A 19,187-nucleotide genomic window follows, 5' to 3' on the forward strand; every position below is an offset into this window, starting at 1 on the left:
TAGTTCCACGATCTCCAGCTCTCCAGTCCAGCTCACCCTACATGAGACTCTGGTTAGAAAAAGGAAGTACTTATCCTCGCATCCGCGTACACAGGGTTTGAACGCCCACATAGCTAGACTAAGCTCATTAGAGATGATGCCCTACCGGTTAGTTGAAAGCGAAGCTTTCAAAGCCCTGATGGACTACGCTGAACCACGCTACGAGCTACCTAGTCTACACTTCTTTTCGAGAAAAGCCATCCCAGCCCTCCACCAGCATGTTAAAGAGCGCATCGTCCATGCACTCAGGCAATCTGTGAGTACAAAGGTGCACCTGACAACAGATGCATGGACCAGTAGGCATGGCCAGGGACGTTATGTGTCCATCACGGCACACTGGGTGAATGTGGTAGATGCAGGGTCCACAGGGGACATCAATTTTGGGACAGTTCTGCCTAGCACACGGTCTAGGAAACAGTTGGCTGTAGGTGTTCGCACCCCTTCCTCCTCCTCCTCCTCGTCCTTCTGCAGAAGCGAGAGCTCGTCCACAGACCGCAGTCGCCAAACCACTCCATCCGCAGCTGGCACTGTTGCACACCAGTTGTCCCATTATGGGCCAGCTACTGGCAAGCGTCAGCAGGCTGTATTGGCTATGAAGTGTTTGGGCAACAACAGACACACCGCAGAAGTTCTGTCCGAGTTCTTGCAGAGAGAAATGCAGTCATGGCTGGGCACAGTAGATCTTGAGGCAGGCAAGATAGTTAGTGATAACGGAAGGAATTTCATGGCTGCCATCTCCCTTTCCCAACTGAAACACATTCCTTGCCTGGCTCACACCTTAAACCTGGTGGTGCAGTGCTTCCTGAAAAGTTATCCGGGGTTATCCGACCTGCTCCTCAAAGTGCGCGGACTTTGCTCACATATCCGCCGTTCGCCCGTACACTCCAGCCGTATGCAGACCTATCAGCGGTCTTTGAACCTTCCCCAGCATCGCCTAATCATAGACGTTGCAACAAGGTGGAACTCAACACTTCACATGCTTCAGAGACTGTACGAACAGAGGCGGGCTGTTATGTTTTTGTGGGAGGATACACATACACGGGCAGGCAGTAGGATGGCAGACATGGAGTTGTCAAATGTGCAGTGGTCAAAGATACAAGACATGTGTCAAGTCCTTCAGTGTTTTGAGGAACGCACACGGCTGGTTAGTGCAGACAACGCCATAATAAGCATGAGCATCCCCCTAATGCGTCTGCTGATGCAAAGTTTGACGCACATAAAGGAGCAGTCATCTGCAGCCGAAGAAGAGGAAAGCCTTGATGACAGTCAGCCATTGTCTGGTCAGGGCAGTGTACAGGACGAGGTAGCGGGAGAACAGGAGGAGGAGGACGAGAAGGATGATGTGGATGAGTATTTTTTTAATGAGGAAGCTTCTCCGGGGCCACTGGAAATTGGTGGCGTGGCAAGGCCGGGTTCTGGGTTTTTGAGGGACACAAGTGACGTAGATTTGCCTGAAACTGCCCCTCAACCAAGCGCAACCGCAGATTTGACAACTGGAACTTTGGCACACATGGCGGATTATGCCTTACATATCCTCAAAAGGGACACACGCATTACGAAAATGATGAACTATGACGATTACTGGTTGGCCTGCCTCCTTGATCCTTGCTATAAAGGCAAATTGCAAAATATTATGCCACATGAGAACTTGGAACTAATATTAGCAACCAAACAATCAACTCTTGTTGACCGTTTGCTTCAGGCATTCCCAGCACACAGCGCCCGTGATCGTTCTCACACGAGCTGCAGGGGGCAGCAGACCAGAAGTGTTAGAGGTGCAGAAATCCGAAGTGGCGTTGGACAGAGGGGTTTTCTGACGAGGTTGTGGAGTGATTTTGCTATGACCGCAGACAGGACAGGTACTGCTGCATCAATTCAAAGTGACAGGAGACAACATTTGTCCAGTATGGTTACTAACTATTTTTCATCCCTTATCAAAGTTCTACCTCAACCGTCATTCCCATTTGATTACTGGGCATCCACATTAGACACCTGGCCAGAATTGGCAGAATATGCATTGCAGGAGCTTGCTTGCCCGGCAGCTAGTGTCCTATCAGAAAGAGTATTCAGTGCTGCAGGTTCAATATTAACCGAAAAAAGAACTCGTCTGGCTACCCAAAATGTTGATGATCTAACCTTCATTAAAATGAACCACAACTGGATTTCGAATTCTTTTGCCCCTCCTTGCCCGGCTGACACCTAGCTTTCCTATGAAAAGGTCTTGCCTGTGGACTACTCTGAATGACTTTACCAATCTCGTAATTTGCAGCAGCTGATTGTCCAGCATACGACATGTTTACACCTCCCTAAATGGCCAAACTCCCCCCACGGGGCCGTGGTATCACCACTTGGCGCAAGCACCCGTGAGAGTCCTGTTTGTCTGAAGAGGTGGGTGTGCCCGCTTTTGGTCGACGGCACTGCCACTGGGTCCCTCATAGTACAATAAAGTGTCTCTAGCGGTGGTGGTGCGCACTCAACGTCAGACACACTGTTGTAACATGAGGGACCCTGGGCCTGTACCGCCGGCCACAAGAGAGTTCCCCCACCCCCAGCTCAAACATTGCTCTACCACTTGCACAATTATCTCTCACAGTTCCACCAATGTTTAGTCTATGCGCTGACATCCGTAAATTCCTGCCACTAACAATACCATTGTGTTGACATGTATGATGGTACTTAACATAGTCAGGGGCAGTGTCCTATATTTACCCAAGTAAATACTTTGTGCCAAATTACTAGGTCTGAAACTACGCAGAGGAGCCCACCCCTGTACCTAATGATTGCACCCTTTTGTGTTTTCGTTTTGTTGTAATGCGAGACATTAACATGTATTTATTGTTTCGGACTACTAACTGGCAGACACTCATTACAATCGGCCTCCGCTGACAACACCAATGGTGCCTGTGTACCCCTGCAAGAGAATTCAAAGTGCCTACAGCCCAATTTTATTATGTTAGGCCTTCGAAGCCTGTCTGTGGTCCCTCCTTCCACTAGGCCTCCACTGACCTGTCTACTGCTGCCCGTGTACCCCTGGAATCAATTATAAAGTGCCTACAGCCCAATTTTATTATGTTAGGCCTTCGAAGCCTGTCTGTGGTCCCTCCTTCCACTAGGCCTCCACTGACCTGTCTACTGCTGCCCGTGTACCCCTGGAACCAATTTTAAAGTGCCTACAACCCAATTTTATTATGTTAGGCCTTCGAAGCCTGTCTGCGGTCCGTCCTTCCACTAGTCCTCCACTGACATGTCTACTGCTGCCCGTGTACCCCTAGAACCAATTTTAAAGTGCCTACAGCCCAATTTTATTATGTTAGGCCTTCGAAGCCTGTCTGCGGTCCCTCCTTCCAATAGTTCTCCACTGACCAGACCAATGCTGGCCGTGTACCCCTGGAACCCAGCTGAAAGTGCATGGAGCCTCCTTTTTTTCTTTGTTTTATATTTAGAAAGCCCAGATGAACTACGCTGTACCACGGTTCAAGCTACCCAGTCGACATTTCTTTTGCGAGAAAAGCCATCCCAGCCCTCCACCGGCATGAAAAAGTCTGCATTGTCATAGCACTCAGGCAATCAAACAGTAGAAAGGTGCACCTGACAAGAGACGCATGGACCAGTAGGCATGTCCACAAAAAGTTACGTGTCCATTAAGGCGCACTGGATTAATGTGTTGGATGCATGGTCCACAGGGGACAGCCTACAAAGTCTGTTTGCAGTCCCTAATTCAAATTGTCCTCCGCTGACCACACCACTGCTGCCCGTGTACCCCTGGAACCAATTTTAAAGTGCCTACAGCCTAATTTTGTTATGTTAGGCCTACTACGCCTGTCTGCGGTCCCTCCTTCCAATACTCCTCCACTGACCACACCACTGCTGCCCGTGGACCCCTGGAACCTATTTTTAATTGCATAGAGCATCCTTTTTTTAATAGTAGGCGTACAAAGTCTGTCTGCGGTCCACTATTGAAATTGTCCTCCACTGACCAGAGCAATGCTGCCTGTGTACCCCTGTAACCATTTTTAAACTGCATTGAGCCACATTTTTGGTTTAAGGCCTACTACCTGTGTCCGTCTGCGCCACTCAATACAGCTGTCCTCCTTTGAAAAAAGCAGAGCGTCAATAGTCTTGTTTTCAGCCTCTAGGAATTTGAAAACTGCATTGGGGCTACTACTTCGGTAGGGCCTACTAACGGTGTCTGCCGCTCCAAGGTGTTCCCCAGGTTTCCTCGCTATTGCTTCGATCTTCTGACTCTCGTTTAGTAGTTGTTGAAAACTACACTGCATTAGGCCTACAAATTGGGTATGGGGTGTAAGAGACGGTGTGTTCCACTCCAAGGTGTTCCCCAGGTTTCCTCTCCATTGCTTCGGTCTTCCGACTCTCGTTTAGTAGTTGTTGAAAACTACACTGCATTCAGCCTACAAGTTGGGTCTGGGGTGTAGAGACGGTGTGTTCCGCTCCAAGGTGTTCCCCAGGTTGCCTCTCCATTGCTTCGATTTTCTGGCTCTTCTTAAGTAGTTGTTGAAAACAACACTGCATTCGGCCTACAAGTTGGCTCTGGGTTGTAGAGACGGTGTCTTCCGCTCCAAGGTGTTCTCCAGGTTTCCTCTCCATTGCTTCAATCTTAAAGCTCTTCTTAAGTAGTTGTTGAAAACAACACTGCATTCGGCCTACAAGTTGGGTCTTGGGTGTAGAGACGGTGTCTTACACTCCAAGGTGTTCCCCAGGTTTCCTCTCCATTGCTTCGATCTTCTGGCTCTCGTTTAGTAGTTGTTGAAAACAACACTGCATTAGGCCTACTAGTTGGGTTGGGGCCTTCTATCTGTGTCTGCCGCTCCTTGCTGTTCTCCTACAGTGAACAAAGCTGTGCCGCCGGTTTACTACTGTTGCCAATTTTGAACTGCATTTAGAATACTTACTGATTTGGGCCTACTCTCTGTGTCAGCCTCTCATTACAGTTGTCCTCCACTGCAATGCCCCCTGGTTAGTCCTGTTACCAATTTTAAACTGCATTTAGCCCACTTTATTCTTTGGGCCTATATCTGTGTTTCCTCCTCATCCTGCCCATTGCCCAGCCAGTGATAGATGAGTCTGCTGGTACATTGACCCATAACGCAACATTCCCCGTGCACGCTACACAGCAAGATTGTGACCCTGCTGAAAGTCAGGTTCCTCTTCCCGCATACCATACCACGTTACACGGGGACAAAGAGGAAGGTGCAGATGAAGGTGCAGGTTCCTTCATCGGGTGGGGGGAGGAATACTCGTTGGTGACGTCACTGGCACAGGGCCCCTCATAGTACGCAAAAGTGTTGTTGCCGGTGGGAGGCGCCCCCGCCGTGCAAACACACCGCTGTACTTTGAAGGGCCTTGTCCCAGTGCCAATGCCAACGAGTGGGCCCCCCCTGCTTGCTCAGGATCACAGCACTTGCAAAGTTGAAATACTTACCTCTCCCTGCTCCACTGCCGTGATGTGGTCCAGATTTACTGGGCACACTAATTACTTGAACCAGCCCTACCCCCCACAACTTTAGCCAAATGACCCCCAATTTCAAATGCCTTCCAATTATTACAAGCTAAATTACGATTGACAAGCTTCAGTAGCAAGAATGGATGTTTTTGCCAATACAATGGGCTCTGTACATGTTTTCCTGGCCTCTACTCACTGCCGACTATGCTCCCCCATTGACTTGCATTGGGTTTCGTGTTTCGGTCGATCCCCGACTTTTCGCGATAATCGGCCGATTCCACTCGACTCGACTTTTGAGATAGTCGGGTTTCGCGAAACCCGGCTCGACTCTAAAAAGGTCAAGGTAGCTCAACTCTAGAGAGGAAGTTAAACCCATCTGGTATAATATTTCGGGGGTTCTATTGTTATGTCTGCTAATGAAAGGTGTTATGAAGGCAATCCAGAAACACAGTGTGCCTAGCGATCAGAGCGCACACAGTGATCTGACAAATACCCAAAAACAAAAGAACGAGCTCTGAGACGTGGAAACTCTGTAGACTGCACACCTGATCCTATCCTAAACACAACTAAAAGCGGCTGTGGATTGCGCCTAACAACTACCTATGCAACTCGGCACAGCCTAAGAAACTAGCTAGCCTGAAGATAGAAAAATAGGCCTGACTTGCCCCCAGAGAAATACCCCAAAGGAAAAGGCAGCCCCCCACATATAATGACTGTGAGTAAGATGAAAAGACAAAACGTAGGGATGAAATAGATTCAGCAAAGTGGGGCCCGATAATCTTAGACAGAGCGAGGACAGTAAAGCGAACTTTGCAGTCTACAAAAAACCCTAAAGCAAAAACCACGCAAAGGGGGCAAAAAAGACCCACCGTGCCGAACTAACGGCACGGCGGTACACCCTTTGCGTCTCAGAGCTTCCAGCAAAACAAAAGACAAGCTGGACAGAAAAAAAGCAACAAAATAGCAAAAAAGCACTTAGCTATACAGAGCAGCAGGTCACAGGAACAATCAGGAGAAGCTCAGATCCAACACTGGAACATTGACAAGGAGCAAGGATAGCAGCATCAGGTGGAGTTAAGTAACGAAGTAGCTAACGAGCTCACCAGAACACCTGAGGGAGGAAGCTCAGAAGCTGCAGTACCACTTGTGACCACAGGAGTGAATTCAGCCACAGAATTCACAACAGTACCCCCCCCTTGAGGAGGGGTCACCGAACCCTCACCAGAGCCCCCAGGCCGACCAGGATGAGCCGCATGAAAGGCACGAACAAGATCGGGAGCATGAACATCAGAGGCAAAAACCCAGGAATTATCTTCCTGAGCATAACCCTTCCATTTAACCAGATACTGGAGTTTCCGTCTAGAAACACGAGAATCCAAAATCTTCTCCACAATATACTCCAATTCCCCCTCCACCAAAACCGGGGCAGGAGGCTCAACAGATGGAACCATAGGTGCCATGTATCTCCGCAACAACGACCTATGGAATACATTATGTATGGAACAGGAGTCTGGGAGGGTCAGACGAAAAGACACAGGATTGAGAATCTCAGAAATCCTATACGGACCAATAAAACGAGGTTTAAATTTAGGAGAGGAAACCTTCATAGGAAGTTGAGCCTTCTCCTGGGACAAGGTCAAATTGTCCACTACCTGAGTCCAGATCTGCTGCAACCTGTCCACCACAGAATCCACACCAGGACAGTCCGAAGACTCAACCTGTCCTGAAGAGAAACGAGGATGGAACCCAGAATTGCAAAAAAATGGAGAAACTCAGCCAACGGCAAAAAGGACACCCAATCATCCTGGTCTGCAGAAACAAAACATCTCAGATATGTTTCCAAGGTCTGATTGGTTCGTTCGGTCTGGCCATTAGTCTGAGGATGGAAAGCCGAGGAAAAGGATAGGTCAATGCCCATCCTACCACAAAAGGCTCGCCAAAACCTTGAAACAAACTGGGAACCTCTGTCAGAAACAATATTCTCAGGAATGCCATGCAACCGAACCACATGCTGAAAGAACAAAGGTACCAAATCAGAGGAGGAAGGCAATTTAGCCAAGGACACCAGATGGACCATTTTAGAAAAGCGATCACAGACCACCCAAATGACTGACATCTTTTGAGAAACGGGAAGGTCAGAAATGAAATCCATCGAAATATGTGTCCAAGGCCTCTTTGGGACCGGCAAGGGCAAAAGCAACCCACTGGCACGAGAACAGCAGGGCATAGCCCTAGCACAAATCCCACAGGACTGCACAAAAGTACGTACGTCCCGTGACAGAGATGGCCACCAGAAGGATCTAGCCACTAACTCTCTGGTACCAAAGATTCCAGGATGACCAGCCAACACCGAACAATGAAGTTCAGAGATAAGTTTATTAGTCCACCTATCAGGGACGAACAGTTTCTCCGCTGGACAACGATCAGGTTTATTCGCCTGAAATTTTTGCAGCACCCGCCGCAAATCAGGGGAGATGGCAGACACAATGACTCCTTCCTTGAGGATACCCGCTGGCTCAGATAAACCCGGAGAGTCGGGCACAAAACTTCTAGACAGAGCATCCGCCTTCACATTTTTAGAGCCCGGAAGGTACGAAATCACAAAGTCGAAGCGGGCAAAAAATAACGACCAACGGGCCTGTCTAGGATTCAAGCGCTTGGCAGACTCGAGATAAGTCAAGTTCTTATGATCAGTCAATACCACCACGCGATGCTTAGCTCCTTCAAGCCAATGACGCCACTCCTCGAATGCCCACTTCATGGCCAGCAACTCTCGGTTGCCCACATCATAATTACGCTCAGCGGGTGAAAACTTCCTGGAAAAGAAAGCACATGGTTTCATCACTGAGCAATCAGAACCTCTCTGTGACAAAACCGCCCCTGCTCCAATCTCAGAAGCATCAACCTCGACCTGGAACGGAAGAGAAACATCTGGCTGACACAACACAGGGGCAGAACAAAAACGACGCTTCAACTCCTGAAAAGCTTCCACAGCAGCAGAAGACCAATTAACCAAATCAGCACCCTTCTTGGTCAAATCGGTCAATGGTTTGGCAATGCTAGAAAAATTACAGATGAAGCGACGATAAAAATTAGCAAAGCCCAGGAACTTTTGCAGACTTTTCAGAGATGTCGGCTGAATCCAATCCTGGATGGCTTGGACCTCTCAATGGAATAGGACACCGCAAAGGCTCCAAGAAAAACCCACAACGTTTAGCATAATCCAAATCCATCAGATTCAGGGCAGCGCCTGAATCCACAAACGCCATGACAGAAAACGACGACAAAGAGCATATCAAGGTAATGGACAGAAGGAATTTGGACTGTACAGTACCAATGACGGCAGACCTAGCGGACCGCTTAGTGCACTTAGGACAATCAGAAATAGCATGAGAGGGATCACCACAGTAGAAACACAGCCCATTCAGACGTCTGTATTCCTGCCGTTCAACTCTGGTCATAGTCCTATCGCACTGCATAGGCTCAGGTTTAACCCCAGGCAATACCGCCAAATGGTGCACAGATTTACGCTCGCGCAAGCGTCGACCGATCTGAATGGCCAAAGACAAAGATTCATTCAAACCAGCAGGCATAGGAAATCCCACCATGACATCCTTAAGAGCCTCAGAGAGACCCTTTCTGAACAAAGCTGCCAGCGCAGATTCATTCCACTGAGTGAGTACTGACCATTTCCTAAATTTCTGACAATATACTTCTATATCATCCTGACCCTGGCACAAAGCCAGCAAATTTTTCTCAGCCTGATCCACTGAATTAGGCTCATCGTACAGTAATCCGAGCGCCAGGAAAAACGCATCGACACTACTCAATGCAGGGTCTCCTGGCGCAAGAGAAAATGCCCAGTCTTGAGGGTCGCCGCGCAAAAAAGAAATAATAATCAAAACCTGTTGAATAGGATTACCAGAAGAATGAGGTTTCAAGGCCAGAAATAGCTTACAATTATTTTTGAAACTTAGAAACTTAGTTCTATCTCCAAAAAACAAATCAGGAATAGGAATTCTTGGTTCTAACATAGATTTCTGATCAATAGTATCTTGAATCTTTTGTACATTTATAACGAGATTATCCATTGAAGAGCACAGACCCTGAATATCCATGTCCACACCTGTGTCCAGAATCACCCAAATGTCTAGGGGAAAAAAAAAAAGTGAACACAGAGCAGAAAAAAAAAAAAAAAAAGATGTCAGAACTTTTTCTTTCCCTCTATTGAGAATCATTAGTTGGGCTCCTTGTACTGTTATGTCTGCTAATGAAAGGTGTTATGAAGGCAATCCAGAAACACAGTGTGCCTAGCGATCAGAGCGCACACAGTGATCTGACAAATACCCAAAAACAAAAGAACGAGCTCTGAGACGTGGAAACTCTGTAGACTGCACACCTGATCCTATCCTAAACACAACTAAAAGCGGCTGTGGATTGCGCCTAACAACTACCTATGCAACTCGGCACAGCCTAAGAAACTAGCTAGCCTGAAGATAGAAAAATAGGCCTGACTTGCCCCCAGAGAAATACCCCAAAGGAAAAGGCAGCCCCCCACATATAATGACTGTGAGTAAGATGAAAAGACAAAACGTAGGGATGAAATAGATTCAGCAAAGTGGGGCCCGATAATCTTAGACAGAGCGAGGACAGTAAAGCGAACTTTGCAGTCTACAAAAAACCCTAAAGCAAAAACCACGCAAAGGGGGCAAAAAAGACCCACCGTGCCGAACTAACGGCACGGCGGTACACCCTTTGCGTCTCAGAGCTTCCAGCAAAACAAAAGACAAGCTGGACAGAAAAAAAGCAACAAAATAGCAAAAAAGCACTTAGCTATACAGAGCAGCAGGTCACAGGAACAATCAGGAGAAGCTCAGATCCAACACTGGAACATTGACAAGGAGCAAGGATAGCAGCATCAGGTGGAGTTAAGTAACGAAGTAGCTAACGAGCTCACCAGAACACCTGAGGGAGGAAGCTCAGAAGCTGCAGTACCACTTGTGACCACAGGAGTGAATTCAGCCACAGAATTCACAACATTCTATACCAGCGTGATAAAATTTTAAAGGAGTTTTCCTGTAGCGAGATACATCTTGAGAAGCCGTGAGAATTACTCAAAATTTGGTTCGATTCTTGGGGGGACAAAGAACGCTTTAATTCTGATTCCCATGAAGATAAATAGAGTGGTTTGAACTGAGTGGGTGGACAAATGAGGTTAGCGTACATTTTGGAAATTAGTTTGGAGGAAGGAGAACTGAGGCCTACTAGAAATTCTAGCCAGAGCAACTCAGAGTTATTTTTTTGTATTGATTTGAGTTTGGAAAGTATAAAAGTTACACGGTGCTTTTGTAGAAGGTCGTGGGGTCGTCTTTTGGCATCCCTTGGCCAAGCGTCTATACAGGGGATTTGGTTGGGAAGGAGGTGTGAGATTGGAAAGTTAGGTAACGAGTCCCAAAGACCAAAAACATCAGTATAATTGGGGTCAGTAAGCCAAGGGATTATCTTCAGTGGGATATTATCTAAAAAGTAACAATGAGGTACTTTGTGAGTGAGTACAGGAGGACCATAGAAAGATATCAGCATTATTACCCAACAGAGTGATTTCGAAGTTAGGAGTTTTAGAATCTATATTAGACTTAACCAGACGTAACCATCTAGCTAGGTGAATTGCGTGGTAATAGGTCTTAACCCCTTAATGATAGCCAATAGGTCTTTTAACTGACCTGAGATATAAGAAAATAGCATCCCCATACAGGAGACAATCCAGCAGCTGTCAGCTGTACACTATATCTGACAACTTGCTGTATCAACCACGATCAATGTTAGCACCGTCCATATCTGTTTAACCCTTTAGATGCTGCTGTCAATAGTGACTACATCATTATAACTGGTTAACAGAGTGTGGGGGCTTCCTCTTTATCCCAATTGGTGCCCTCCGATCATGATTGTGTGGTCCTGATGTTTGCGATGGTAATTCACGACCAAATAGCGGCCTTAGAGTCTGTCGGCTGTTGTAACCTGTTCAGAAATTAGCGACATTTAGGTGGTAAAAATGCACATTTTCATTTCTGTCATACCACTTTTCATTAATTCCTGTAAAGCACCTGAAGGGTTAATAAACTACCTGAAAGCAGCTTTCAATATGTCAGGGAGTGCTGTTTTTAAAATTGTATCACCTTTGGGGGTTTCCCAATATATGAGACCCCTAAAGTCACTTCAAACATGGATAAGTCCCTAAAAAAATAACTGTTGTAAATTTCCTTGAAAAAATGAAAAATTACTGCTACATTTTTAACCTCCTAAAATGCTAACAAAATAAAAGAACATTTTACAAATGGTGCTGATGTAAAGTCGACATGCGGGAAAAGTTATTTATTAATGGTTTGCTGTGGTATGACTATCTGGATTAAAGGGATAATCCTTCAAACTTTGAAAATTGCTAAATTTTTAAAATTTTTCTCAAATTTGTGATATTTTTTACAAATATACACAAAACATATTGACCTAAATGTACCATTATCATAAAGTATAATGTGTCACGAAAAAGCAATCTCAAAATCACTGGGATTTGTTGAAGCATTCCAGAGTTATTGCCACATAAAGTGACACTGGTCAGATTTAAAAAATTTGGCTCCGTCACTAAGGGGTTAAAGTTGGGGAGGTCAAGTCCACCTTTATTTTTAGGTAGATAAAAGAATTTTAGGGAGAAGTCTGGCTCTTTTAAATCTCCAAATATAATTTGCAACCAATTTATTCAAGGAGGTGAAGAAAGAATTAGGGATATGGATGGGGACCATATTCATTATATAAAATTTTTTTGGGAGAATGTGGGCTTTGATAACTTTAACCTTCCCCATCCAGGAAAGATAAGGTAAGTCATAAGATTTGAGTAGAGTTTGTATCTTGGTTTGTAAGGGTAAAAAATTAAATTTAAAGAGTGAAGTGGGGTCTGTAGCGGGATAAATCTCTAGGAATTTTAGTTTCTCAGGGGGCCAGTTAAAAGGGGTAGTTTGTTTAAGAATCTTGGATACTTCAGATGGAATCGAGATGTTCAAAACTTCCAACTTGTTCATGTTGATTTTAAAGTTTGAGACAATACCAAATTCATTAAATAAATTTAAAAGACTGGAAAAGGCTGTTTAGGGATTCGAGATCAAGAGAAGAAGGTCATCAGCAAACGCAGCTGTCTTGAATTCATATTGGCCCACTGTTAAGCCTCTAATCTCCGGGTTTTGCCTAATTTTCTGGATCAAGGTCTCCATTACCAACACAAAAAGGAAGGGGAGAGAGGGCAGCCCTGTCTAGTTCTGTTTCTAATCCTGAAGGAATTAGAAAATAAACTATTCACTCTGACCTTAGCAGCTGGAGTCGTGTAAAGGGTCATGATAGCCTCTATAAACGGAGGAGGAAACTCATATTTTTTTAAGGTGCAAATCAGATAGTGCCAGCTGATTCTATCAAAGGCCTTCTCGGCATCTGTCGACAGAATGACAAGGGGGATGCCAGAGCACTTAGCATGAGAAATAGCCAAAAGAGTTTTGATAGAGTTGTCCTTACCCTCTCTTCCTCTGACAAAGCCAACTTGGTCAGGATGTATTAGTGTTTCTAGAACACCATTAATTCTGGCAGCCAGAATCTTTGCCCATAATTTTAGGTTGCTATTGAGCAAGGAGATAGGCCTATAATTACTACAGAGGCCGCCGTCTCTGCCCTCCTTGGGAATAATATATGCCTCTAGGGATTGAGTAGGAGGACACTTCCCTTCCAGAAATGAGTTGAATAGGACAACTAGGTGGGGGAGAAGAATGTCTGAAAACTTTCTGTAGTAACTCACAGGGAAACCATCTGGACCTGGAGTTTTGTTTTTTGGGATTGTTTGAAGGATGTCTTTAATATCTTGGATAGTAATCTTAGAGAGAAGAGCAAAGTAGGGTTGAGCGAAACGGATCTGACAATTTCAAAAATCGCCGACTTTTGGCAATTTTTACCTGGTTTACCTGGTTTACTGAAGACTTCAGGCAGCCACAGTCCAGGGTACCAGATCACATGGCAGGCAGGGTCCAGCTGGCTTGGAAGCGAATCCAGAGTCCCCTTTACCAGGTGGAGTTAAAAGCCTTCCACTAGCACGGTGGTGTTGTAGTCTCTTACTGCCTATGGCTTCAGATAAGGTCCTCACAGTTCTTCTCTCTGTCCCCCATGTAGGATAGGAAATAACCTGTATGACTGGTGACTTGAGCCTTTTTACAGGTACTCAAGCACGCCGCGGGCTCTATGTGTGTCACCGTGGCTCCTGGGTATTAAGGCGGACAGGTAACTTGCAGTTCATCTGTCCTGCTGGTCTCTGATGTAAGTCGTAGTGTCCTTACAATCTCGGTCGTCTGACTACACGGCTCCTTCAGACCCTCTGACCCTCTAGGTCGGTCTGCTCCTTTCTGTCTCTCTGACAATCTCAACTCTCATTCCCTGCAAACCACAATATATAGGGGAGTCACGTAGTAAATAGGATCAAAAGCTCCCCCTTGCGGCTTGGAGTGTGAACATGTTGTGTGTATTGTGGTTACCTGATAAAAGATATCCTTCATCGCTTCCAAACGCAACATCACTCTCCCCGCGCGGAAAATAATGCTACTGTGATGACCAGGACCCTGGGGCGCAACACTTATTTCCAACCTCAACAATTTGAAGTAGTCCTGTCCAATTCTGAACAGTGAAAGTAACTTTCCAGATGGGTGCACTACCTGTTAAGGACACTTCTTTTTTAGTTTTGCCACTTTCTGATACAAATGCGCTTTTTATCTTCTGTGGCTGTGGCCATATGCTCCAGTCCTTGAATGGTTTTCCGAACAGATCACCCAGTGGGGTCACCTAGTTCTCACAATTGCTTCAAAATTCCATCTTAACCACCTTCTCAGAAAGTTTGCTCTTTATTAGCCGCCTCTAATATTTGGAGAAACGCAGGGTTGATCCGGCAACAGAACTGCGATCTTTGTAGCAAAATCTATCTTCTATTGAGCCATTTTAAAATAGAACATCACAAAAATGTGGTCCACTAGATATACTGTTAGCTGTAATAGCACAATAAACCGATGTACAGCATTAAAACGAACACCTTTCGAATTGCGTCTTAATCATTGTACTATGATTGACTTTTACTATTAAAATATTTTACTGTTACTTTTGAAAAATAGAATAAAAACAAGTTTTTTTCTTTGTGTTGCCAAATTCATAGACTATACACATTTTTGTTTTCTTTTTCCCACCAATGGATTCGTATTTGGGCTTGTTTTTTGAGAACCAAATGTGATTTTTGTTGGTACAATTATGGCCTGTTTTCATCCTTTTGATCGATTTTTATTGCATGTTTAAAGGTGCAACTGTACTGAAAAATGGAAAATTCTATTTTTTCGGCATTCACTGGGCACTTAAATGTGATTATTGACATGTTAGATTATGTATCTACATATTTGATCATGTTTATTTTATTTCTGCATTTTACATCATCCTTGGAATAATCCAATAATTATTAATAATAATGCCTCTTTGGACTACACCTCGAGAGATATGGGAGACAAAAACAACACCAAATCTGTAGAGGCAATGGCATAATATATATATAATCATACTTATACGGAGTCATGTCATAGTTTCTGTTCTATGAGTAAATGTTGATGCATCTGACTATGTCCGATCATTTTACAGAATCTGACCAGGATGATGAAGATCTTCTCTTGCAGGTGGAGACTCGTCACTTATTACCTCACGATGAAAAATAAGAGGAACATGGAAATGCCTGATGTAAGAACACAAATGATGTAGGGATATACGATAATTATCATTTCATTCACATTTAGACCATGAAAATAAGAATGGAAGTTTTCCAAACAAAGTTACTCAATTATTTTTCTAGGAAATAAAATTTGTGTTCAGCTGAACATTGATCGTAATGTAATTAAGCTTAGATAGAAATTGCTATTGATGCGAAGACATCTTTATCTCATTCCATGAAGTGAGGAGATGGTGAGGACACATAGACAACTTTGCAATGATGACCGCTCCACATACCACATCGTATTGACACTTGAAGGTCACATTCACATGTTATTGAGGAATCAATTCTGTGATGGTGATCATTGTTGTCCGTGAGGATTTTGGCCAAGATGTCAGATAAATCTTTAAAGAGAACATTGCTTGCTATCAGCAGTGAAGGATACACACGGGCATTTGGTTCTGGTGCAAAACAGTCTCAGGTTTATTTTGTCTCACAAACTTTGAAAGTAAGCACAGCAGCTTCACTTTGACCAAAATAAAAAAAATCAATAACTAAATAAACAGTCCTTTCTCAGGGTAGGCACAGTAAAATGATGCAGTCTTACGTTCACAGCAAGTCCGGACATTGCTACGGTCTGTGCACCAGTAGAGCTCCCCACTCCAGCTCCACTACCTCAGACACACTTGAGCCAATTCAGCTGCCTTTTATAAGACCTGCAAGGCCCCTACTGGAGCTATAGGAGCGACTATTTCTACCCTGGCTCTTTTGGTTGCTGCTAAAACCCGGACCCAATTGTTGTGAATTCTGCTTTTGGGCTCCCTCCAGTGGTTGTAGAGGTTAATGCAGTTATGCCTGGACTGCAGGATTGGACAGGTGTATCTGCAAAATTGCAAAGCTGACTGGGCTATTTAGCTTTGCAGGACTCATTAGTCCCTGCCAGTTGTCAATGTTCCTTTGGAAGTGTTGGTCCTGCCTGGCCTCTCCTGCTTGCTGCCATTTCAGCAAAGATAAGTGTTTGCTTCATTTTGTTTTAGACACACTGCTGTGTGTTTATTTTCTGTGCTTATCTTGTTTCTATTTTGTTCCTGCTAGACTGTGCCTGATTGTTTTTCTCAGTCTAGTTGGATTCGCTGGAGTCGCAGATATACTCTCCACATCTTTAGTTAGGTGGTGGAGTTTTGGTATTTTTCTGCTGTGGATATTTTGTAGTGTTTTATGCTGACCGCATAGTATTCCTTTCCTATCTAGGTAGAAGTGGCCTCCTTTGCTTATCCCTGTTTTCAGTCTGCGTATGTCTTTTCCTCTCCTACTCCCAGTCATTATTTGTGGGAGGCTGTCTATCCTTTGGGGGTCTACTCTGAGGCAAGAGAGTTTTCCTATTTCCATCTTTAGGGATATTTAGTTCTCCGGCTGTGTCGAGGTGTCTAGGTCTGGTTAGGCACACCCCACGGTTACTTCTAGTTGCGGTGATAGGATCAGGGTTTGCGGTCAGTATAGTTACCACTGCTCCAGCGAAGGTCATTTCATGCTGCTCCAAGGCCACCTGATCATAACACCCAATATCTGGTCCATTTACTAAAACCTCTCAGTAACCATCAATTACTGGACCTTCCATTCTGGGACTTATATCACTGAGGCCAGCCACTTCGGTGACACAAACCTGCCACCCAGGACATTCCCATCTGCTCTCCTGCAACATGAAGAACTCCTGTTCCTTATGATATTAGTAACAAATCTTACTGACTTTTAAATCTTTTATGTTTGTATACTTTTTTGCAGGTGAACAATCTGACTGATATTAAAGAGTTTGTACTCTTAGGTTTTCAAGGCAGTTCACAGCTAAGAATTGTACTCTTCTGTGTACTTCTTGTGATATTCTTGGTGACAATATATGGGAATCTCCTGATTATCACCCTGGTGTCCACCAGCAGGAACCTCCACACTCCAATGTACTTCTTCATCTCACAACTGTCCATCAGTGACATCTTACTGATTTCAGATATTGCCCCCAACATTCTCTACATTTTAATGAATAAAGGAGGGACCATTGCTTTTATTGGTTGCATGACCCAAATTTATTTCTTTAGTGCCACAGAATCATTTGAATGCCTTCTCCTCACGGTGATGTGTTATGACAGATATGTGGCCATCTGTAATCCCCTGCGTTATACCTCTATAATGACAAGTGGAAATTGTGTGATATTGTCCATCAGTTCTTGGTTGCTCAGTTTCTTTGCGTCACTCATTTACATTATAATAATATCCAGGTTAAAGTTCTGTGGGTCTAATGTTATTGACCATCTATTCTGTGATCTTGTTCCCTTACAAGACATTGCATGTTCGGATACTTTTCCTGTAAAACTACAAATGTATTTATTAGGTATTCCACTGTTGATTATTTCCAGCATAATATTTGTTGATAGCTACGTGAAGATTATCCGTGCCATTTTACAGATTTCATCTAATATCAGTAGACAGAAAGCCTTCTCCACCTGCAGTTCCCACCTCACCGTGGTCTCCATATTTTACACCACTCTTTTCAGTGTGTATATGCTCCCAAAAAGTGAACAAACATCAGATATTAATAAAATCACATCCCTTCAATACACTGTATTTACACCCTTGATTAATCCCATTATTTATAGTTTTAGAAATAAAGACATTAAAGGTAATCTTCGACTTCCCAAATGTTTTTTCAAATGGCAAGCACGGTTATGAAAAAGAAAATCAGATTTATGTACAGACTCTGGCCGCTGTCACTTCTCTGCTGACTATTCTACTGATTCTACTACATCCACTTGCAGTTGCCTAACCACTGCAGCCAATCTCAAAACTCAGTGGTTGGATGACTGAAGAACGGGCTTAATGTGAGGCACCAAAAGAGCAGTCATTGGTGAATCTGTGGGGTTTAGAGCTGGTGAGTATACATTACTATTATTTATTATATAAGAGTTATGCTCCTTGCTAAGCTCCAGGCAAATTGTTTGGCATTTTCCAAGATTGATGTATCGTGACAATAAAGCGGTTATGACTAGGGTTGAACGAAACAGATTGGCCAATTTCAAAAGTCGCCGACTTTTGGCAAAGTCGGGTTTCATGAAACCCGACCCGATCTCACTGTGGGATCGGGTCGGCGGTCGGCGATCTTCGCTCCAAAGTCGGGTTTCGGTTTATATATATATATATATATGTCATTGAGACACATATATATATATATTTATTTATATTTACTTCAGCGCGATATAGCAGAAAAACCGGTAATTCATTTGCCGGCTTTTCATTTCTCCTGCCTAAACCCGACATGATATGAGACATGATTACATACAGTAAACCATGTCATATTCCCATTTTTTTTGCATATTCCACACTACTAATGTTAGTTGTGTGTATGTGCAAAATTTCGGCGCTGTAGCTATTAAATTTAAGGGTTAAATCGCAGAAAAAATTGGCGTGGGCTCCCGCGCAATTTTCTCCGCCAGAGTGGTAAAGCCAGTGACTGAGGGCAGATATTATTAGCCTGGAGAGGGTCCACGGTTATTGGCCCCCTTTGGCTAAAAACATCTGCCCCCAGCCACCCCAGAAAAGGCACATCTGGAAGATGTGCCTATTCTGGCACTTGGCCACTCTCTTCCCATTCCCGTGTAGCGGTGGGATATGGGGTAATGAAGGGTTAATGTCACCTTGCTATTGTCATAAGGTCACATTAAGCCAGATTAATAATGGAGAGGAATCAATTATGACACCTATTATTAATCCAATTGTCTGAAATGGTTAAAAAACACACACACATTATTACAAAGTTTTTTAATGAAATAAACCCACAAGTTGTTGTAATATTTTATTGCTTTCTCAATCCACCTGAAGACCCTCGACCTGTAACAAATTAAAAATAATAAACCAACAATATCTCATACCTTC

At 44.2% G+C, this 19,187-nt stretch overlaps 1 protein-coding gene across 1 annotated transcript; it reads left to right on the forward strand.

The window, feature by feature from the left end:
* Positions 1–1,210: 1,210 nt before the first annotated feature.
* LOC138674787 (olfactory receptor 5G9-like) lies at positions 1,211–17,987 on the forward strand. The gene is made up of 3 exons (XM_069762604.1): positions 1,211–1,342; positions 15,200–15,295; positions 17,049–17,987. The coding sequence occupies exons 1-3, from the start codon at positions 1,211–1,213 to the stop codon at positions 17,985–17,987; spliced, it is 1,167 nt and encodes a 388-aa protein (XP_069618705.1).
* Positions 17,988–19,187: the final 1,200 nt, after the last annotated feature.

Source organism: Ranitomeya imitator, chromosome 4, assembly GCF_032444005.1.
Source record: "Ranitomeya imitator isolate aRanImi1 chromosome 4, aRanImi1.pri, whole genome shotgun sequence".
NCBI classification, from domain to species: Eukaryota; Metazoa; Chordata; class Amphibia; order Anura; family Dendrobatidae; genus Ranitomeya; species Ranitomeya imitator.